Raw genomic sequence first — 24,546 nt, forward strand, 5'->3', positions numbered from 1 at the left:
TGTGTGTTAAGTTTAGCTATTCTTTAATAAAATGGGCAGGCAAAAACATTTATCCTACCCTTGGCCCTGTAGTCTTAAGATCCATCATCTACAATACACAGAGTGGGAGTGCTCAGTCACTGAAGAGGAGGCAAGCAGCACAGAGTACCGAGAAAAGTAACTCCAAAGAACACAGGACTAATCCGCACTGAGCCTGCTCCTACAGCACTGGTCACACCCCGCAGACTTTCTCTGTATCAACAGATACAGCAAACGTATCTGTTGAGAAAATTTGAATTCATCACCTTAACAACAAGGGTGCTGTGATATTTTTATTTTTTAGAAGAAAAGAACTTTATGATAGTAGATTTCAACATTTTATTTTTATTTTATTTTATATTTTTTTGGTTTTTGGGCCACACTCAGTGCCGCTCAGGGGTTACTCCTGGCTATGCGCTCAGAAGTCGCTCCTGGCTTGGGGGACCATATGGGACACCAGGGGATTGAACCGCGGTCTGTCCTAGGCTAGCGCTGGCAAGGCAGACACCTTACCTCTAGCGCCACTGCCCGGCCCCAGATTTCAACATTTTAACATATAATCAAGTATTTCTATTTGGGGGGTGATTATTATCAAATAAAGTAAAAAAACAAACAAACAAACAAGATTAAGACTTCAAGAACATCGACTTATTTAAAATAAAAAAGATGAATAAATGCCTTTATAAACTCTAATGCAAAGCATGGTGATCAGTAGAGAAGAGGCACATAAAATTATCTGAGTAAAGAACTTTCTTGAAAACCATTTGGTCTGCCCTGCCTTAATTCAGAGAAGTATTATTCTGGGAAAAGAAAGATCCCAGGAGAGAGATTCACATTCTTAGCCATCCCTAGAAAAAAAGCTGCTATAATAACTTCTTGAACATTTGAGATTTCAGTATATTGGAGAAAGGTAATTGATTTCCTTTGCTATTTCAGAAACAAGGCGTGTACAGGTGCCTTTTCTATTTTTATATATATATATAAATTTTATATATGTAAACAACTCTTTATTAACATATATTTATATATAAATATTATATATTTATATCATATATAAACAAACTATTTATAATATAATATATTCATATCTTATATACTTATTGTATTATAAGCATATAATATATAATACAATCAATATATTAATATATATAATTATAACATATATTGATTATATATTGTTTATTATTATATCAATTTTATTTACATAAATAAATCTTTATTTAAGCAGCATGATCACAAACATATTTATAGTTGGGTTTCAGCCATAAACAGAATACCCCCCTTCCCCGATGCTGTGATTTTCATAAGCCACAGTGGCCTCCTCTTCGGACAGCAAATCCCAGCAGTCGGTCACTCATTTCCTAAGAGCCAACGAAGCAGCCGCTAGTTCCATCAGCCAATCAGCAGCCGAGCGAGTGGCGCCAGCGCGGAGCATTCTGGGGCTTGTAGTTTTTCTCAACGTAGCAACTTTCCCCTATGGCTCTTCCGGTCCCGTTAGGCCACGCGTCCGTCGATCGGAGAAGAAACACCCTTTAATAATAACGCTCCTGCAGACGTGCAAGCTAACCATCCCGTTGACTTTTCCACGAAGCTCCTTCAAGGATAGCCATCTTTCTTTTGTTTCTTTTATTTTTGTATTTTCAGTGCCTCGGAGAGAAAAAAACCGCCTGCCACTCTCCCGGCCGGCCTGTAAGAAAAACCGTCGCTTGGAAAAGTCTCGCGAGAATTCCTTTCTAGTCGCGCCTGGTCTCGGTCCGCCCGACCGGAAGAGGCGGGGCCCTGGAGGAGAAGATGGACATCCGAAGCAGCCAATAAAAGGGCGCGCGGTCACTAAGCGTCGCCGCGGCGTGCGCGCGTCGGGAGACGTCGGTGACCTCTGACCTCGCGTCGCGTCGCAGAGCGTCGCAGAGCGTCGCGCGTCCGCTCTAGCCGCGCCTGGGGCGAAGGAGGAGGCGGGTGTTGGCCCGTCGCCCTCCGTGCGGAGAGAGAGGGAGAGAGAGTGCGAGCAGGAGCTCCGGGCCGCCAGGAGCGCTTTCCCCGCGGCGCAGCGCAGCGCAGCGCCGTCGTGAGGGCGGCTCCGCGGTGCTCGCTGCTCAGGCCGCCGCCTCGTTGAGCCTCGCCGAGCGCGGGCCGGGCAGGCGGGCAGGCGGGCGGGCGGGCGGGCGGGGGAGGGGGACAGGCGGAGGCGGAGGAGGAGGCGGAGGAGGCCCAGCCCAGGCCGAGGACCAGGCCGAGGACCAGGCCCAGGCCCAGGCCCGGCGGCGGCGGCGGCGGCGGCGGAGGAGGAGCCGCTCCCACTTCGAGCGGCCAACATGGCGAGCGCCTCGTACCACATCTCCAACCTGCTGGAGAAGATGACGTCCAGCGACAAGGACTTCAGGTGAGGGCGGACGGACGGACGGACGGAGGGAGGGAGGGAGGCCCGGGCCCGCGCCCCGAGGCTGCAGAAAACACACACGCGCACACACACACACACACACACACACACACACACACACACACACCCCACTCCAAGCCCTGAGGACCCCTAAGAAAAACCATCCCTTTGCAAAAACTAAGTCACACACACACGGCCTTCCTGGACTCTACACACACACACACCCACACACACACCACTCCAAGCCCTGAGGACCCCCAAGAAAAACCATCCCTTTGCAAAAACTAAGACACACACACACACACACACACACGGCCTTCCTGGACTCTACACACACACACACACCACTCCAAGCCCTGAGGACCCCTAAGAAAAACCATCCTTTTGCAAAAACTAAGTCACACACACACACACACACACACACACACACACACACACACACACACACCCGCCCCCGCCTTCCACGGCCTCCCAGGACTCTCCCCACTCCGCGTCTCACAGTGCGGGAAGGGTTGGGCCACCCGGCTCCAGGAGAGGCTGGGCCTGCTCGCTCCTTCTCGCGGCCCTGTCTCTGTGTCTCTCCCCTCTCTCTCTGTCTCTGTCTCTCTCCCCTCTCTCTGTCTCTTATTTCTTTCTCTCTCTGTGTCTCTGTCTCACTCTCGCTCGCCTCCCCCCGCCCCCCATGCGGGACCCCAAGCAGGGTGGTGTGGCGGGAGGCCTCGGTGCTTCTTAGACCCGCGATCCCCTTTTTTTGGGGGTGGGGGAACCGCTTCGCCCATCCGAATGGAAAGTTTAGGGTGTGTGTGTGTTGCCGATGGGATTTCTTTCGCGGAAGGGGGTCCGAATTTGGACGGGGAGAAAGGAAGACGAGACACGCAGGCGGCTTGGCTTGGCTTGGCTTGGTCGATGCGGGGGGGGGGGGGGGTTTCCTTTCTTTTCCCGCCAGCAATCGCTCGGCTTTATTTATTTATTTATTTGTTTGTTTATTTATTTTCCACTGCCCTGGGAACCTCCCCCATCCCCCTTGCGGGTGCTGCTTGCAGGACTGGGTTTTTTTTTTTGGGGGGGGGATTATGTAGGGGGTGGCCCATGTCATGCTTGGTAGTTCCGAGCCCCCCCCCCTCTCTCCCACCCCACCCCCCGCCACGGACTCTTGTCCCACCCCACCCCCCAATCTCCCAAATCGCCCCCCCCCACCCTTCTTCCCTGCTCTTAGGGTGTTCCGAGCCAGTCTGTCTCTCTTCCCACACCAATCTCCCGAATCATCCCCCCCCCCAACCCTTCTCCCCTGCTCTTTTGGGGTGTTCCGAGCCAGTCTTTCTCTCCCCCCCCTCTCCCAAATCGTCCCCCCCTTCTTCCCTGCTCTTTTGGGGTGTCTCCTTTCCACCTTCCCGTCGCCAGGCTCGGTGCTAAGCGGACAAGCACACGCTCACCACCCACCCCCAATCCCCATTCCATTTGCGAAAGTGGCATCTTCGGAGATCTCTCGGTGATTGGGATTGTGCTGTGCAAGTTTTCAAGAAAAGAGCAAAAAAAAAAAAAAAAGGCTTTAACGACCAAAGTGACTTGACTACCTTAGAGCTTTTTGGCTCCTGGAGTGTGGATCATCACGCACTTCATCGTTCCCCAAAGCATGTCCGAACTCTCTCATGAAAAATGGATCAATCGTCCTGTTCCCAGTTAGAGCGAGGTGCTGGGCCCCCTGACCCCGATGTGGTTTTGCAAAAGTTAGGCCTGTGACTGACTGACTGCCTCGGAAACTTTTTAGAAGCCAGCTTGCTAATTGATCCAGATTTTCGTCTTGTACTGTTTTCTAATGCAGGGATTTTTTTTGGGGGGGGGGGTGTTGTTTTGGTCGTTTAGCTTAGTGTAGTTGAGGGCGGTAATCAAAGCTGGAGAAAGAAAAGTTTGAGAGTAAAATGATTTTAAGGAATTAGATTCATGGTTACTTGTTAATTCGCCTTGTCACTTGTCAGGTCAAGCCTTTGAAATTTAAGCAAACATTTGAATATGTTTGTATACACGCATCTATTAAACATTCAGCTCTGTAGAATGTCTGGAGTGACTTGTGTTTTTTTCGTTCTTTCTCCTTCCACCTCCTGTTTATGTTAATCTGGCTCATTCATGCTAAATTTTACATTGATTGTATGCTATTTAAATAAAGATAAGTTTACCTGTAGCGGTACACTCGCGTTCCACTAGTCAGACTTGGTACGGGTGTGGGATGTATGCAAAGAAAGTCGCGTGCTAATGATGCTGCTCTCTGATTACTGGCAAGCCGCTTTTCTTAAATTCCTTATATTTTCATGCTTGAGATTTTTTTAAAGAGAATAAAGAATGTTTTGGTTATATAGAAGAATACTAACTTGGCCTGGAATAAATCAAAGCATTGCTTTGAAGATGAATTATTCTGGAAGAGTAATGCTAATATAATTTTACGGTGTACATTGTAGAAGATGTTTAAGAGCAGCCCTGCCCTGTCTTCCAGTAATTTGACATTATTTCTGTATTATTTTTTAAGGTGTTGTGATGCGCTTTAGTCAGTTAACAAAGTTTTGGAACTAAAGCTGTGTGTGCCTATTCCATTATATTAGATTAATTGGAATAGCATTTGAAGTCAAGTATTTGAAGGTTTCTCTATGGTTTTTAGTATAAGAATTTGACTGCCGTATGTGTGTTTCGCTTTAAAGTGATACTCTGGGCAGTAAGGCATTTGCCTTGCATATGGCCAACCTGAGAGGGACCCAGGTTGGATCTGCGACGTCTCCTTTGGTTCCCTTCTCTTCCCACCCACCCACCCCTGGCTGCCATAAGAGATTTCTGAGTGCAGAGCGGTTACTTCAGAGTAACCTCTGAGCGCGGCTGGGTGTGACCCCAAAAACCAAAAATAAATAAATAAATAAATAAAAATGAAGAGATACTTTGATTTCTCAACATTTTTTAAACTATCAAAATTTGTGCTAAATTTTAAAAGAACTTGGTTCTAGAAGAATCTTTAAGATAAAGTGAATTAACGTTACAGAATATTAGCATGTAAGACATAAATTCTCATGGTAGAATCCAAAGAACTTTGTAAATCACAAGATGGGTATTTTAGACCCACTTGAGTGTGAAATGTGAGCTCCTGGACAGGCTACTTAATTTTAAGATGAGGAGGAAGAGGAGGGTGGAGAAGAGGAATTAGGAGGAAGGAAGGAGAAGGCTTTTGGGTCAGACCTTGAAGTGCTGATGAACCATAATAGGATACTGGAGAATGAACTTGGGTCTACTGCACGCAAGGCAAGCAAAGCATCTTACACATTGCACTTAATATTCTAAGTCCCAAAAATTAATACTCATTTTTAAGAGCTCTTTTTATGGGATGATTACCTTATAGGCCTGAGATTTCAAGTCTCTGGGTCACTATAGAGTCCATTGCTTGATGCAGAAATGGCAAGACATGTGTGTGTTCTTCAAAATTTCTGCTTTTTTTTTTTTTTTTTTTTAAAGAATCTTGTAAGACTTTTAAATCTTAACCATTTTATTGGGAAAGTACAAATTCTGGTTCAGTTTCCATGTTTTAATATTCGGTGTTCTTTGAAGGCTATTAGGATTTTAATACCAGTAGGCAGGCGATTCTGTAGATAAGAGAATGAGAGAAGTTCACTGTTCTTGAGTCCATGAATGTTCCATTACAAAAATGAATATTGAATATTTAATGGGTTGAGGTAAAGAAAGTTTGCTCTTACTGTCTGTTTTATCCACTAAATAAATATTGGTGCTTTGTAGATTTATTCTAATTAGACTTAAGACTAATAAAGCTAATTCTCACAGTCTGAGTTCAGTTGAAGAAAAAGACTTGTTAAGTACTTGCTTGAAGGCTCTGGTAGACAGTGGTAGTTCTAGGAATTTCATAAGCTGAGTTTTGAAGAGGGGGCAATTAAGTTCCAGTTTTCTCTAATTTAGGCTTATGGAATATTTTGTGCTAGAAGATACTTTTAAGTAATTTCCCGGGAAAGACAAGAAAATCTATTAAGATCCAGTGATTTACCCAGTAAATCTATATGTTCATTGTATGGATGGTTAGGATAATTTTGGGGTCCGGGGTTGGTAGTACAGCATTAGGCCATTTGTCTTGGGCTGGGCTGATCTGAGACAGACCCTGGTTCTATCCCTGTATCCCATATGGTCCCCCAAACCTGCCAAGAGTAATATAACTCTTGAGTGCTGCCCTGTGTGGGCCCAAAACAAAACAAAACAAGACAGTTTTTAAAAATTTGCTAAGAGGAGCTGTAGGGCATTGGTTAAGCTGATCCAGCACTGATGGTGGTTTGAATTCCGGTATCCCATATGGTCCCCTGTGCCAACCTGGAGCGAGTTCTGAGCTCAGAGCCAGGAGTAAAACCTGAGTGCCTCTGGGTGTGACACAAAAACAAAAACAGAAACAAAATTTGCTAAGAGCACTATGCATTTGTCAAGTCTTAATGTTAAGGCACAGCAGGACACTGACAAGAGCATGTTCACAGAGTGATGAGAAGAACTAGGTCTTGGAATCAAGATAGGGAAAAGAGATGCAAGTTTGAAAGCACACTATTAAAACTCCTTGGAGTAGGCAATCTTTGTTGCAACTAGGGGGTGACTTGAGAGTGGGGAATTTGCCTCACTGTACTGAATTCTTGTCTATCGCATTTTCCTGTTTTGTTCTTTTGCCCCAAGGGGCACCTGATGGTGGTCAGAGCTTACCACTTTTTGTGCTCAATTGGTGGTGCTTTTTAAAATAAGGATTTGAGGGAAGTTTTTTTTTTAATTATTTTTAACAAAGCCATTGTAAAATCTACCAATTAAAAATACATTTGTCTCTATATATCTTTAAATCTTTGTATTGGAGAATGTGCTAACTTAATGGTTTATGCTACCACTTAGATTTGTTTGGACACGGAAAGTATTTTACTCTTGTAAATTGTTTCAAGTACTAGTAAATAAAAATCAAAAATGTTAATGTAGTTGAAAGTGTTGTATGGATAATTACAGTAAAGAAACATGAAATGCCAGATAAAGTTACTCTTTGATTAAAGAGTGTTTAAAGAAAAGTAGACTTACATTAGAAGTAGATTATGGAGAAATAAAGTGGTTTCTGGGTAATTTTTGCAATGATTAGGCATTAAAAAGAATGACCTCATTGAAAATATCAGAAAAAAAGAAAAATGGCTAAAACTTTGTGAACAATATGAGTATACATTAAATATAGTTCTTTTTTCCTGATTCCATTTATATTATCATGTATATTGGTACACAGAACAAGGGTTCAAGAGAATTGTACTGAAAGGATGGTAGTCCTTTTCTCCACCGGCCTCTCAGGCATGAAATTACCTCATAACTTTTAAGGGAACAAGCGAGAAAAAAGATTGCAGTGGTGTATATGCACAGTTTTTGAAAGTTTTAAGGTTCACTGAGTGATGCTTTTGTACTATACGTTTTTCATACCTTGATTGATTCTGGGAAATAATACTCTTGTCAACAAGAGGACATTTTTTAAAAACCTTTTCAGTATAATTTTTTCAAAAGGTTCTAATTCAGTTTAGGCTTTCTAGCTAATTCTGTCTATGGTCAAATTTCTTCCTTTTTTTGGTCCTCGTTGCATCTGAAGCACGCATCTGAAACAGGTAGTTTTGCCTTCCTACCACTCAGTGAATCTATTATCCTAATAGTATTTTTTTTTTCAAATCTTAAATGTCCTTAGGATATTCCATATTCTAACTCTTTACGACATTTTAAAAAAATTTGGAATCTAAAGTTTTCTCTTAGAAGAGTTCACTGGTGAAGGATGGTCTACATCAGAGGTCTCAAACTCGCGGCCCGCACATTTTGTGGCCCGCGGCCGGCCTTCAAATATCGCAGTATTCGCGATTATTTGCTTACCGAATAAGCACAATAAAAATCGCATTAGTAAGAAAAAAATCGCATTAAACATTCGCATACCCCGAGCAGTTCCGTTTGGGGTATGCAAATGTTTAATACGTTTTTTTTTGAGATTTTTTTCTTACTAATGCGATTTTTTTTTATTGCGAATCCCTTATGCAGCCCTGCCTCACCCCGACTTTGCCTCCTGCGGCCCCCAGGTAAATTGAGTTTGAGGTGATTTTGTAACCAGGCTGCTTAAGTAAAGCAATTAATTTAAAAAAAAAATTTCCTCTTTGGTTTCCAATTTTCATCTTAAGATCAAGGATTTTCCCTCCACTCCCCTTCTTTGTCTTTTCTTCCCCTTATTTCTGACATGAAATCTCTTTCCTTTTCTGCTAAATTGGTTCTCATCAAGTTCATCAGCTTGATTTTGTATATATAGGTGAAATAATCCAATACTTGTCATTTTCCTTCCGACTTAGTTGAACTGCCTTGAGGTTCTTTAGTTTATGAGAAACTGAATTTATTTACCATACGAAAGTACACATCTTTTTTACTGAGCTAATCAGTAGGCACTTCAGTTGTTTCCACAATTTTACTGTGTAGATAATGATGTATTAAGCATTGCAGTGTAGAGAAAACTTTTTTTTTGGTTTTTGGGTCACACCCGGTGGTGCTCAGGGGTTACTCCTGGCTGTCTGCTCAGAAATAGCTCCTGGCAGGCACAGGGGACCATATGGGACACCGGGATTCGAACCAACCACCTTTGGTCCTGGATCGGCTGCTTGCAAGGCAAACACCACTGTGCTATCTCTCCGGGTCCAGTGTAGAAAACTCTTGATCAAGTAGATCCTTTCAAGTGGATTGCTGGATTATATTGTAATTCTTTAATGTCTAATGGAAACTCCTGTTGAGTTTTCCAAAATGTTTACAACAGTACTAACACTGAATGAGAGTTCCTCCATTGTTACTTGTTACTACTTGTTTTTTTTTAATTACCTTTTTAAAAATTCATAAACAATTGCAGTTCAACTAGATGTAGAGCGGGACAGGAGACTATGGAACTGAGAACAGTAGAGAGCTTATAGGGGCCAGAGGACATTCTGAGCATGTTGAGGGATGAGGCTCTCCTGATCTGCAGAAGGAGGAATGATCTGATGATTGTCCACAGTCAAAAATCACCTTGCCCACAGACTCACTGGATGGAACATCATTGTCTTTTTGATGGTCTTGCTGTTCCTGAACCCAAAAAGCTCCTTGGCCTCCAGCCATTCAGTCTTGGTGGTACAGAATGAAAACTGGGAAACTTTGGTATTGAGTCCAGCATTTGCCATGGACCAAAATGCCAACCTGTGTACCAAGATGAAGTTCTCATCATCAAACTTCATCCCATTGATGGGCTTGCCTTTTTTGGCGAGTGAAGTTCCCACCCAGGCTTATAAATCCTGGAATAATTCTGTGGAAAGAGGAAACCAAATTCTTTCTCACCAGTGCTCATGCATGAGTTTTTTTCTGCTGTTTTCCGTTGTCTGTGAACTGCTTAATTGAGATGTGGCCCAAGGGCACACCATTGACTACATTATCAGAAAACTTTGGGTTGAACATGGCTGCAGGACATGGGAAATCTGGTAGTGGTGGCAACTGCAAGGCTCTTATTAGTCTTTTTCATGCAACCCGCTCTTAACAGTTATCACCTTGTGGTCTTCATTTGCGTTTATCTCATGATTACTGATGACTGGTTTTTTTGTATGCCTACTGACCATCTGTCCTATTTGGAGAAATGTCTACTGGTTTTCTGTACATTTTGGGGGGGGTTGTTTTAAATTACTGAAGTTCTTTATATACTTTGACTTTTAATCTCTTATGCATTATATGCAGATTCTTTGTTGTCTTTATTATGTTATTTTGTCCCACACAAGCGTTTCAATTTAGTGTATTCCTGTTAGCTTATCTATTATTTATCTTGCTATTGAGATCATCTCCCAAAATATCTTAGTGTTGTGACATGAAATGTTTTATCTATTATTTTCTATATACTGTGGTTTAGGTCTTAAATGTTTTAATTGGTTCATTTAATTGGTTCTTACATTTAGTACAGTTAAAATTAAGTCTGGTATATATTGTTGGAAAGTAGTCCCAATTGCATTGTTTTGCTTGTGGCTCTCTAGTTTTCCCAGCATCACATATTATAGAAGAGACTATTTCTTTTACAATGTACAGTTCATACTCTTAGGTATATTTTTCTAATATTCTTAAAAATTGGTGCTTGAATTTTATTTCTGGACTTCCAATTCTGCTGATTATGTGTTTTGATTTTATCCCACTACCATATAGGATTAACAAGGACTTTGTAGTGTAGTAGTTTAATGTCTCAATTTTTCTTTTTCTTTTTTTTTTGACTTTTAATTATCTTTATTTAAACACCATGATTACAAATATGATTATAGTTGTATGATTACAGTCATGTAAAGAACACCCCCTTCACCAGTGCAACATTCCCACCACCAATTTCCCAGATCTCCCTCCTCCCCACACTTGTATTCGAAACAGGCTTTCTACTTCCCTCATTCATTCACATTGTTAGGATAGTTTTCAGTGTAGTCATCTCTCCAACTGCACTCATCACTCTATGTGATGAGCTTCATGTCATGAGCTGCACCTACCAGCTCTCATCTCTCTTGTCTCTGAGATACTATTATGTCTTTCATTTTTCTTAAAACCCATAGATGAGTGAAACAATTCTGTGTCTTTCTCTCTCCCTCTGACTTACTTCACTCAGCATAATAGATTCCATGTACATCCATGTATAGGAAAATTTCATGACTTCATCTCTCCTGACAGATGCATAGTATTCCATTGTGTATATGTACCACAGTTTCTTTAGCCACTCTTCTGTTGAAGGGCATCTTGGTTGTTTCCAGAGTCTGGCTATTGTAAATAGTGCTGCAGTGAATATAGGTGTAAGGAAGGGATTTTTGTATTGTATTTTTGTGTTCCTCGGGTATATTCCTAGGAGTGGTATAGCTGGATCGTATGGAAGCTCAATTTCCATTTTGTGAAGGAATCATTTGTGGATATTTTATGAGAATTTTTAGATAGACGTATCATGTTGCCTTCATGCTATCTGAAAATTTTTGCTGTTTGATAGCATAGCAGGGGTCTCAAACTCGTGGCCCATGGGCCGTTTGTGGCCCTCTGTACAACATTTTGTGGCCCTGCCCTAGAGGAATCTTTTTTTGTTTTGTTTTAGTTCAAGGCTTACTACTGACTTTATTTACTTTAATTTACTATTGTAAATAGCACTGCAATGAATATAGGTATAAGGAAGGGATTTTTGTATTGTATTTTTGTGTTCCTCGGGTATATTTCCAAGAGTGGTATAGGTGGATCATATGGAAGCTCATTCCAGTTTTTGGAGGAATCTCCATATCGCTTTCCAGAAAGGTTGGACTAGACAGCATTCCCACCAGCAGTGGATAAGAGTTACTTTCTCTCCACCTCCCTGCCACCACTACTTTTTCCATTTTTTTTTTTTTGTGTTTTGTTCGGATTACATCCTGTATTGCTCACTTCTGGAGGAGTTCTGAGAGAACCTTGTGTTAGGGATTGAACACATGCGAAGTACGAACAAAACTCTGGTCCTCCATTTTCCTTTTTTGCCATAGCTGTTAGAGGTTTCTTCTATAATGTCATCTCTTAATATCTTGTTTTGTGTCTTTAACAATGTCTTGGGTTTTTTTTTACACAAGTTTTCTATCTGCAGCTCTTACTTAGATTTTCTGTTGGAAATGTAGAATTGTTTCTAAAAACGGCTGTATTTATTTTACAGTACAGGCTGTTTCAGTCGTTATTTTGTATTTTCATTGCATATAATACTTCTATTCATGTTGAATTTTAAAGATCAGAGTGCTATATTCCTTCTAGTAAGGCAAACCAGGTTACTGCTACAGTCTATAACTGTCCTGTTTATAGCTATGTTTGTAGACTTTGGCATGGTTCCCAATAATGTTATCCCCAGAAAACCTATTGAATAAATGAATGAGATGATCCTGTAGGTTAAATCCACGTGGGACCCATAGGAGTCTAAAAATTGGCATCTTAATTTTCCCCTCTCCTACCATAACTCAGTCTTTTCATTCTTTCTTTGTCTTGTTGCATTACATTCTTCTCCAAATATCCTAACTAGAAAACCTTGAGATCACTTTTCCTTGTTTCTCATCTTGCAATTTGCTGGTGAATATTCTAAAATCGATCTCCTTGTCAGCTTTAAAAAAAATCCAGTCTAGTTTCTTCCACTAAAAACTTCTAAGTGCTAGAGTGTTATTTCAGTGGGTAGGGCACTTAACCTTGCAAGTGGCCAACCTGGATTTGGCTCCTGGCATCTCATGTGGTCGCGTGAGCACCTCTGGGTGTGACCCCCGAAATCATTAAAAAATTTTCATCCTAAATATAAAACTGATTTTTGCCTTTCTTGTTAATTCTATTGACAAAGACACTAAATTAGCTCCTTTCACCAAGGTAAGCTCATTAAAGTTATTCTTCCCCAATCCCTAATATTTTTATCTAATTTAATGGATATTTTATTTAGATTTGCTGTGAAAGTAAGGGTTTGCCTGTTGAAAACGACAAAATTCTGTCATTGAAAGGCGTAAATAATACAGGAGTCAGACTAAAGCAGAGAAAAGTAAAGAAGCAGCTGTCAATCAGTGGGAGGGGAGGGTCTTTGATACTTGGTGGCGTTGCTGAGTGGTTTACCTAAATTGGATGTTTTGTGAGGTTATAGTCCAAGTAAATACTATGCTTTAGCTATAAGCATCAGATAGTTTTGTAATCATAGTGAATGTTTAGGTTTGAGCCTCAGATCACTTTCTGAACTTAAAGAACTGCTTTGGGGTGGTAAGGGGTACAAAAACCTCAAAGGTTCTTGGGGTTTACTCCTAACTGCTCAGGGATTATACCTAGAGAGACTTGGGGAATCGTGCCAGGGATCAAGGTTTGGTTGGCCCCCTGAAAGGCAAGCATCTTACTTACCCTCTCCACTAACTCCTACTGAGTGTTTCTTGACTGTTTTTCCTTAACCAATTTTGTGCAAGGGCAGATGAAGTTGAGTGCAAATACAAGGCACTGGCTTCATTATTTCTGAGATTTTGTTGTTTAGGATAAGACCAGTGGCCTTTCCGTGTTGATGTCTGTAGTTGATCCAGGGTCATTAATCTGTTTTCTAAGAAGGGTGGCTGCATTATCCATCTGATGTGACAGTAGCTACTCTAAGACACAAGACAGTCCATTGCTTATGTTCTGTGGTGATCCTGCTACTTTACACACACACACACACTCTCTCTCTCTCTCTCTCTCTCTCTCTCTCTCTCTCTCTCCTCTCTCTCTCTCTCTCTCTCTCTCTCTCTCTCTCTCTCTCTCTCTCTCTCTCTCTCTCTCTCTCTCTCTCTCTCAACCCACCCCCCCCCCAGGACCCAAAGATATCTTTTCTACATTGTGCTTTAAAAAAAGTGAAGTCGAGCCAGAGAGATAGCATGGAAGTAAGGCCTTTGCCTTGCATGCAGAAGGACAGTGATTCAAATCCCGGCACCCCATGTGGTCCCCCGAGCCTGTCAGGAGCAATTTCTGAGCATAGAACTAGGAGTAACTAACCCCTGAGCGCTGCTGGGTGTGACCCAAAGACAAAACGAAACAAAAAAAAACAAACCCCCCCAAAAATGAAGTCCTTGCTCTTAATAAAAAGCATTTCTGAGGATTTCTGAGGCTCTAATAAAGTAACAGCAGTGCTTTTTATTTAACCTCTTATTTTTAGGATTATTGGGCCTGGGGGTTAAGTTCCAAGAGTCAGAGACCTATTTTAATCTTGTAAGTCTGAAATATCTATTTTCATTGTTGATATTGTTACATTATGGAGGAAATACAGTTAGACTCCCATGAAACTTTAAAAGAGCATCTTAGGACACTGGGAATGGGGCTCAAGTGATAGCATACATGTTGGATAGCTTTACTTCGGTTTTATAGCTTTGCTCTGGTTTTATACTTTTACCACATCCTTGTCGCTACTCAAAGCTGGGAGTGGCTCATGTTGCTACCCACCACCACATGTTTTTGTTCACAGATATTTACACAGTAACACTTTTATTTTCTGGAAGGCATAGCATATCCTTGCATGTAAGAAATACTAGATAGCACTTGCATATGCTTGAGTATAATTTTAATTAGTAGAGTTACCAAAAAGAAACACAAACCAGAACCAAAGCGAGTATAAAAGGCAAGGCACTTGCTTTTCGTCAACTGACCTGGGTTAGGTATCCGGCACCATATATGTTTTCCGGAGCCTTATCAGGAGTGATTATGGGCACAGATCATTGCTGGGCATGGTTCAGAAACAACAGAAAGAAGCATAAACACGTAAAAAAAATAAACCCGGCATAATTCTTTACAGTATGAGAGTTTTTGTGCTTTGTGTTTTTGTTTTGTTTTGCTCTGTAGCTAAAATGATAAAGTACTGAAGATTTTTTTGTCTTTTTCTCAAAAAAATCAGTGATATTTTTTTTTTAACAACCCACATTCAGTTTCTTTCTTTCTTTTATTTTTATTAGGAGAGGGTATTGAATGGCTTTGGAGGGGTGGGTGATGGTGGTTTGTGGCTGTTCCTTTGGTGTTCAGGATATTGTGTGCTAGGTGTCAGCCCAGGCAGCCTGCATACAAAGCATGAGCCCAGCCTTTGAGGCCATATCCCTGGTCCATTCTACTATTTCTATACTAATTCTAGCTTTTTTAATTTAGTCTCACTAAATGAAAATTCTATTTAAGTATTTCCACAGTGGGCCCGGAGAGATAGCACAGCGGCGTTTGCCTTGCAAGCAGCCGATCCAGGACCAAAGGTGGTTGTTTCGAATCCCGGTGTCCCATATGGTCCCCTGTGCCTGCCAGGAGCTATTTCTGAGCAGACAGCCAGGAGTAACCCCTGAGCACTGCTGGGTGTGGCCCAAAAACCAAAAAAAAAAAAATAAAATAAAAGTATTTCCACAGTGTGCCTGGAGAAATACTTTTGAAATGCATTTTTTGATCATAGTATTCATCTATCTACTAAATCTTTTAGTTGCCTTTTCATTGCTGTTAGAAACTAAAATTCTGTACAGACCTACAAGTCCCTTAATATTTTAGCTTTTGCCTCTGGGAGGGCTTAGTGGATCATATAGACCTTGGATAGGACACAGCCTCCTGTGTGCAAAATATATGCTTATTGGGTGTTGAGAAATGAGCAACCAAATGAGGAAGGAGGGTGTTAGAGAGTAACTTTGTAATCGTGTATTTTCTGTGATTTAATTTAAAAAATAGCTCAGTCTACTATGTTATATCTTTGGCTCTGCTCTTTAATTTCTTGATCCTTGTTTTTTATCCCATTTATCAACCCCTCCAATTGCTATCTGTGCTCCAGTTTTTACCTTGAAGCATAAGCCTTTTTGGTCTGGTCAGGTTACTTTGAACCAATGTGTTTTCTTTGTTCTACATTCTCTCACAGCATTATTCAGTTCGTAAAAAATTATTCACATATGTTTTTAAAAGTTAATATGCCTCTACTTAGCCTAGCAGGTTGTTTTAAGTTTCAAGGATGCTTTTGCTAGTTCTTATATTCCCAGTATCTACCACAAAGCATGTTACATAGTAACTGCTCACTAAATAGGGGGAAAGTACACAAATAAACCTTAAAATTGCAAACCAGCCTTTACCATGCAAATTATTGTTTGTTCTTGGTTAGGAATGGTTAGACCTACCATAACCCTGGCTGTTTGGTGTTCTGTTAAATGCCCTTTGTATTGTGGGGCTGGAGAGTTGGTGTATAGCAGATTTGGTGTTTGCCTGGCATGCAGTTGACCCCTGGAGTGATCCCTAAGCATTGCTGGATATGAACCCAAAAAGAAAGAAACAAAAAAAATGGTATGCATTTGTCCCTTTAACTGTTTTTTTTTCTTAGTCGGTTTAGATAAAAAGTTAGTAGAAAGGGACTCTCATTCCAGTACATAATTTAAAAAGTTAACAAAAAAAATTTTTTTTTGCCACACACCCTATGGTGCTTAGGGTTTACTCCTGGCTCTGTGCTCAGAAATTGCTCCTGGCAGGGTTGGGGGACTATATGGGATACCAGGAATTGAGTAAATAGCTTAACTACAAATGTGTGCATGTGTGTGGGAGAGAATGAGTGATAACGATCTTATGTAGTGATGGAAATGGACCAGTCACTTGCATGCTGGGTGCATACATGCATTACCTCCTGTATACTTTCTCCGGCAAGTAAATGTGAATTTCTTTTTTGTTGTTGTTGTTTTTGTTTGTTTGTTTTGTTGTTATTGTTGGTTTTAGGGGCCACACCAATATGCTCGGGCTACTCCTGGCCATGTGCTCAGAAATTGCTCCTGAGTTGGGGGACCATATGGAACCCTGGGGATCGAACCATCCTAGTTTAGTGAGGACAAGGCAAATGCCCTACCGCTTGCGTCACCACTCTGGCCCCTAAATGTGAATTTCTAAGTGCACATTTTTATATTAAATTGACAGAAGGAGGAAGTTATTCTTAGAACTTTTTTTTGTTGTTGTTCTTTGGGTCACACCCGGCAGCGATCAGGGGTTCCTCCTGGCTCTATGCTTAGAAATCGCTCCTGGCAGGCTCCAGGGACCACTGTCCTTCTGCATGCAAGACAAATGCCCTACCTCCATACTGTCTCTCTGGCCCCTTAGAACTTTTGTTTTAGGGTCACTACTGAAAACTATTATGCATTTTTATTGTTTTTCGGAATTAAAAAAAATGCTATCTTTTTTAATTTTGCTGATACTCTTTTCTCACAGCCCAAATTTCTTACTATTAGTCAGATCTTTGAAAGAAAATAGGCTTTCTTAAATTATAAACGCCAATAGTACAAGTAAAGGTTTATTTTCTTTCCTTTGCTCATAGTTTAACCTTTGTTGCATAATAGAAGGTAACTATAGATGATAAACAATGGGATGGCTTAATTTACCAGTAAAAATGTTTAGGAACATTAATTACATAACAAATTTTTATTTTGGAATTACCAGTTGTTTTACTTAAATTAGTCATTTTTACCTTTTTTCATTTGATGACTGGCACTTTAGGTCCTTGAAGGTCAATTGCGGTGGTTTATTTATTTTTTTATTTCAATGAATGGCTAAGATATCATAATGTTTTGTAAAAATGCCTCCTCCATTAGCTTACTTTTCAGTTGGGGGTCTCTTTGTGTATTTTACGTTTCAGAGCATGTATTTTACTAGTTATTGTAATCCTTAAAATTTTCTTAAAAGTGATGACTTCTAAATTAGCTTCTTTGCCAGTCCTCAGGTGCAGGTTATTTTCCTGTGCTGCAAGACTGCATAAGTTGCTACTTATTGCAGATCCAGTATGAAGATTAATTTGTACGTTTTATATAACAGAATTTTTACAGGTATGGTGAAGTATAGGCATATGAGGAGAAATTGAAGCCTGTATTTCCACATATTGTCCAGTCTTCATTTTTGCTGAGATTAAATAGTCAATCACTGTAGTTTTATTAGTGTTAAATCTTCCTTTGTGCTTGCTTTCAAGTAGAAGGCACTAGGTGAACCGACTTTTTTTAATCATCTGCTCATCTTGAAGATATACTTGATAGTGATGGATGTTGAAGGAGAGTTGAGAACTGGTTTTTGAGATTTTCCAGTTATCTTGTCATATATGATTCATTTCTGCACACAGTTTGACATAGGAAAGTATTCAGTATTCTTTTTGTTTGTTTGTTTGTTTGGGGGCCACACCCAGCAGCACTCAGGGGTGCTGTGCTCTGGCTCTGTGCTCAGAAATCACTCCAGGTAGGCCTGGGGACCAACTGGGTTGTCAAAGATCGAACCCAGGTTGGCTGCGTGCAAGGCAAATGTCCTACCCGCTGTGCTATTGCTCTGGCCCCATCAGTAAAGTAGTCTGAAAGTTAAAGCTTCTTAGATAAAACCCAAATCACATTCTGAGAAAAAAGAGTGGTCTGAGGGCTGTGATGAAATTAATTAGAATGAAAAAACACACAGTGTAGTCCTGTTAGTAAATTTGAAATTACAACTTCTCTGGGGAAGATAGGAGTTTATTAGGACACAGATGATATAACCCTGTAGATGAAAATCTTTTTACAATTTAAAAGTTAATTTTTAAATTTCTTACAGGTTTATGGCAACTAATGATTTGATGACAGAGTTGCAGAAAGATTCCATCAAATTGGATGATGACAGTGAAAGGAAGGTAGTGAAAATGATTTTGAAATTACTGGAAGATAAAAATGGAGAAGTACAAAATTTAGCTGTCAAATGGTAAGTTACTTTATATCTGCTCCAAATCGCATTCGTCTCATTACCGTTCTTCTTGTGTTACTACTTCTTCTGTTACTAGTGCCCTCTTGGTTAAAAGTCTTAGTGAATAATTGGTAATTATGTAGCTTTTTTACTGTCTAGTATTTTAAGAATTTGTAGATAAATGTTCTCTAATTTGGCTTGGTACATTGAGTACATTTTCTTATAGTTTGTATTTCGACCAAATGAAGTAATTCATGGTATTTTGATTTTTATAAAGTATATATGGGAAATTTGAGAATAGTGACTCACTTTTTTGACCATAGCACAGTTTTGGTGTTTTTTTTTTTTAAGTTATTCTAAAACCTAGATGGCGAACCTATGGCATGCGTGCCAGCGGTGGCACACGAAGGCTTTACAGCTGGCACGCGGAAAGGGGTCCACAATTTAGATATGCAGCGTGATGGGAGGCAAGTGTTCCGGTGTCTGCTTTGCAGCTCACCTGGCAACAGGGCCGGACAGGCCATTGGGAGGACCGGGCTTTATGCGGCAATTTGGGCACTCGGGCTCAAAGAGGTTAGCCATCACTGATCTAAAAGGTCCCCTTTGGGGGCTAGAGCAACAGTACAGTGGGTAGGACACTTGTCTTGCATGCAACTGACTAAGTTTGATCCCTGGCGTCCTATATGATTCCCTGACATTTGCTGGATATGGCCCTAAAACCAAAAACGACAAAAAAACAGAAAATCTTTTATCTGTCTTCTTTGTTCTAATTTGGTGATAAGTTTAAGAGTTAATGTAATACAACAAGAATACAGGGTAGCACATGTTAAAATGATATTTCATATACCAGTGGTAATCATAAAGAATCTTTGAACTTAAAATCCAGTTGTTTTGTCTGCTGTGTACTAGGAACGTCTTGTTACGCATTTGGTATTAACTGACTCTTTAAACTCTTTAATACTGGGTGCAGAATTTCAACCCTTGTATCTTCATCAAGTTTATTAACTATTGAATTTGTGTATACTAAATTGTAGAAATACTCAGTTTACATAGTAAGTTAGTATTGACTTTAGTTTCATAAAATTAAGTTAATGGAATTTTGTGTTGCTCAGCATCAAATATATTTGTTGTAAAGGCAAAAAAAAATAGATCCTAGACAAGCAGCGAAGTTTTATTTAATTGGGAAAACGTAAGTTGTATAAAATGAAACGGGTCTTCAAAATAAGTTATGAGAGATAGTGCAGGTGAATCTATTTTTATTTTAGCATTTTTCCTTTTAATAAACAAAATTAAGCTTTCTTAAAATCATACAGAACACTTACCAGCCTTTAGAAATGGTAATAAAGCAGTCTATTCAAATTGAGAGCAGAGAGTTACATAGATTTTAATAATTAGATATTTAATTACTTTTTTGGGGGGTGGGCATACCTTTTGGTGTTCAGGGCTTGCTCCCTGCTCTGCTCTTAAAGATCATTTTCAGGTTTTTCAGGGAGTCATGTGATGCTTCAGATCAAACTGGTTGGCTCTATGCAAGGCAACACCCCCTTTTTGTTGTACTATCTTTCTTTTTTCAGCTTGATAATCTTAAAGTTAATAGGTTGATCAAAAATTTCAGTAAAATAAGGAGTTCAGATATAAACAAAATATGTGTTCTAACTTGAAAGCTGTTTTTCCAGAGGGAAAATTCTAGTCTGGTAGGTTACTAAGAAGCTTTTATCAAGGGTTGAGTGCATGTTAGTGTGGTAGAAGGCCCAGGTAATCTTGAATACACATTGTCCCTTGAGCACCACTGGGAATGATCTCTGATTATCACCTTTAGTGTGACCTAATCCCAAATTGCGGACGAGAATTTACTATCCACAGGAAACTCAGGCCCCCAAATATTTCATGTTTTTGAAACCTCAAAGAAATAGATAATTTAAGTACAAATGGTTTCACTGTTCCAGAACATACAGTATCCATTCTTGCACTTAAAGCAAATACTAACAACAGTTCCTAAGGAAAAAAGACTTAATGAATTTTAAAGTTAGCTTCATTAAAGTGAATTCAAATACCTGTTACATATCGTGACTAGAGCAGTTCATTTTAAAAGTGAGAAAAACTGATTAGTGAAGTTCTACATTACCTATATACTCGAGTATAAGCCAAGTTTTTCCAGCACAAAATTTTGCCAAAGCCCCCAAACTCAGCTTCTACTCGGGTCATACAGTTTATTTGATTTGGTGCGCACACACACTAGTCGTCTTCTGCTGTCTGCAGAAGTGTTTCATCTCAGTCTGAGCTGAAGAGGTGGGAGGCTGAACTGAACTGTATGCCACAATATTCTGCGTTTTGTATGAGACCAATAGCAGTGGTAATGATATCAAAAATATGATTTGCTCATTTCTCATTTAAATTATGTAATGTTAAGCTATCCTTGAAAAAATGTGGTGGTTCCCCTTTTTTGGGGGGCCACACCCCATAACTCAGCTCAGAATTACTCCTATGTGGTCAGAAATTGCTCCTGGCTTGGGGAACCATATGGGAATCCGGAGATCAAACTCAGTCTGTCCTGGATTGGCCACGTGCAAGGCAAATACCCTACTGCTATGCTAATGCTCCGGCCCCAGTGGTTCCCAATTTTTAACTATATATTTCATTGACATGATTTTCTAATTTTTTGTGCTGCCCATAATTTAAGACATGCAGGCATTCACTTTACGTGCCTTGTTGATGTGGTTTTAAAGGTTCTCAATATTATAGGGATCGTCTTACTATTTATTATCTGCCTTATATCATGTAATTCTTTTCATGGTTCATGTCTCCTTTTATTCAACGTGCTTTCTTCTGCTCTAGTTTTTCCAACTTCTCATATGAAATGTTCTAGAAAAAAATATATCTTTTTAAAACTCAGCACCTAAAAATGTTTCATAGATGTAATCTATGAAATTTAACATTTAACCTGGGTCAACTATATGCAAGGCACACACTTTAGTTAGCATTTGTCCTATCTCTGGTCACTGAATTTGTTTGATCGTTTATTAAATATATTTGTTCTTTGTTTCTGTGAGTTCTTTACTTCACCAACTAAGATGGTAAGATTTTGGAGCAAGAGATATTTAAATGGTCTGTATGATTAAGCTGCTGTTTGTTATTCTGTATACATTTTGGGGGGGGGGGTTGGTTTTTGGGTCACACCCGGCAGCACTCGGGTTCCTCCTGGCTCTACGCTCAGAAATCGCTCCTGGCAGGCTCAGGGGACCATATGGGATGCCAGGATTCGAACCACTGTCCTTTCTGCATGCAAGGCAAACACCTTACCTCCATGCTATCTCTCTGATCTTATTCAGTATAATTTTTAATAAGGTGGCTCCTTAACAGATATTGGTCTACTAAATAATTCCTGTTTTCTGCTAAATTGTGAGAGAAGAGCACAAAGATAGAACCTTTTTTCCATTCTTAATCAGTGGACTGTATAACTCTCTTAAAACTGATATACTGATACAAAAGACAGATTGAAAATAATTTTGGGTGCATGGAATACTAATTTGCCTTTTTTCATTCAGTTACCTTTTTTTTTTTTTTTTTTGGCTTTTGGGCCACACCCAACGATGCTTAGGGGTTACTCCTGGATGTCTGCTCAGAAATAGCTCCTGGCAGGCACGGGGGACCATATGGGACACCGGGATTCGAACCAACCATCTTAGGTCCTGGATCGGCTGCTTGCAAGGCAAACACTGCTGTGCTATCTCTCCAGGCCCTCATTCAGTTACTTTTAAAGCTTCAAATTTTTAGTTAAGAAGAGTAGTAGGAGCAATAGCACACGGTAGGGCTTTTGCCTTGCATGAGGCTAGTCCAGGACCGGCCTTGGTTCAATTCCTGGATGTTCCATATGCTCCCCCAAGCCAGGAATGATTTCTGAGTGCAGAGCCAAGCCAGGAATAACCCCTGAGCGTTATAGGGTGTGGCCTAAAAAGCCAAAAAAAAAAAAAATAATAAGATTGTAGGAAAACTTCATAGCATTAGTGGTAGAGATGTTTTGGGACTTAACTTCATAACAGGGGAAATGAAAGTAGAGATAAAACAATTAGTGCTGCATTAAATTGAAAAAAATTTTGTTTTGTTTTTGGATCACACCCAGTGGTACTTACTGAAGGCTTCTTCTGTCTTTGCATTCAGGGTCACTTATGGCAAGGCTTATGGGGCTTGAGATTGAATATGTGTTGGGCCCATGCAGTACACCCTTCTTGCTGTACTAATTGCTCTAAACCAGTGGTCGGCAAGCCGTGACTCGCGAGCCACATGCGGCTCTTTCCACTTTTTAATGTGGCTCTTCTGTGTGCTGGGCGGCCCAGGAGTCAGGGCTCTGCTCCTAGCCTCTGTCAGTGCGCACCCTGTGTGCAGCCCCGGCAGCTGGCTCCACACAGCTCTGATCAGAACCAAGGCCAATGTTCACATTCGTGTTTGTTACTTTGTCAGTCATTGTCAGGATGTAATTTTCTCTGCATTGTAAGGCAAATTTTATGGAATTTAACGTTATCGATAAATAATATCTTTGTAAAGTTTTTGTTTTATTATTTGTGTTATTTGTATCCTCCCGACCTATGTGGATACTTGCATGCAGAATATTCTCAATAGAAACTTATTGAAACTAAAAACTGTACCATCCTACATATTTTTCGGTTTTAAAAATGTGGCTCTCAAAATAAATTTCAATCGTGGTTTTGGCGAGATTTGGCTCAGTTGAAAAAAGGGTTGCCCACCACTGCTCTAAACCTTCAGGTGAAACAAAAGGACAGTCTACTGAACTGAAGACAACATGTATTTCTACATCATATCTTATAAGAGGTTAATATATAAGGAAGTGGGCAGAAGATTTGAGTAGATATTAATCCAAAGAAGACATTCCACTGGTAGATTTAAGGGATAACAAAAGACAGAAACTTTACCATTTATCAGGACAATGCAAATTAAGCTAATGATGTGAAGTATCACCTCATACTTTTGATAATGGCTGAAATCAAAAGCAGCATAATGTATTGACAGCAGTGAATGAATAAAGAACCCTGCACTGTAGTGAATGTGAATTGTGTGGTCATTTTGGAAAATACATATGCTTCCTAAAGAAATTACAGTGGGTTTCTGTCTGAAGAATTAAAACATCAACATATGGGCTGGAGAAACAGTACAGGGATTAAGGAATTTGCCTATCATGCAATTTATCATGGATCAAACCCTAGCACTGTTCCTCTTAATATATACCACCCAGATTGGCACAAAAACTAGTATGAACACACACATTTTTCTTGATTCCAATATTTATGGCAGCACTTTTTACAGAATCAATAGAATTAGCCAATAATGGTTGGATAAAGGATGGAATTTTGATACTTGCTAAAATGGAAGATTCAGGGGAATTTATGGAGGAGAATATGAAGGAAAAGGACAAGTATTTTTCTATTTTACCTACACTTATGATAAAGGATAAAAATTAATAGACAAAATCACAAATCAGTGTGAGGTTATTGATGAAAAGATGGAGGAAGTAGCTTGGGAAGGGGAATCCAAAACCAAAAAAAACCTTGGAGCAATATATATTATTTATAGAAGAACACATGGTTCCTTCTTGCAAGAAGATTCTAAATTAGACTTTTTGGAGGAGTTGGGGAAAATGGGGTCATATCCAGTGATGCTCAGATCTTGCTCTTGGTAGTACATGGGAGACCATATATGATGCTGGGCTCTGAACTCAGGTCAGCTGTATGCAAGGCATATAAATACCTGCTGTGTTCTTTCCTTTTGGACCCCAAACAATACTGTTACGTGTATTTAAATCAGGGGTCTCAAACTCAATTTACCTGCGGGCCGAAGGAGGCAAAGTCGGGGTGATCCTTGAGTGCAAAGTCAGTAAACCTTGAACATTGGGGGTGTGTGACCCAAACAACTAAAACAAAACAAAACAATAA

General features: G+C 40.1%; 1 protein-coding gene across 1 annotated transcript in view; it reads left to right on the forward strand.

Annotated features, from left to right (window-relative positions):
* Positions 1 to 2,327: 2,327 nt before the first annotated feature.
* The window catches only part of CAND1 (cullin associated and neddylation dissociated 1), a 41,894-nt gene continuing 19,675 nt past the window's right edge, over positions 2,328 to 24,546 (forward strand). Inside the window, exons 1-2 of the mRNA XM_049782731.1 lie at positions 2,328 to 2,398; positions 18,476 to 18,619. Of these exons, the coding sequence (XP_049638688.1) occupies positions 2,331 to 2,398; positions 18,476 to 18,619 (212 nt within the window). The 5' untranslated portion in view covers positions 2,328 to 2,330. The remainder of the gene's footprint in view (positions 2,399 to 18,475; positions 18,620 to 24,546) is intronic.

Source organism: Suncus etruscus, chromosome 11, assembly GCF_024139225.1.
Source record: "Suncus etruscus isolate mSunEtr1 chromosome 11, mSunEtr1.pri.cur, whole genome shotgun sequence".
Taxonomy (NCBI): Eukaryota; Metazoa; Chordata; class Mammalia; order Eulipotyphla; family Soricidae; genus Suncus; species Suncus etruscus.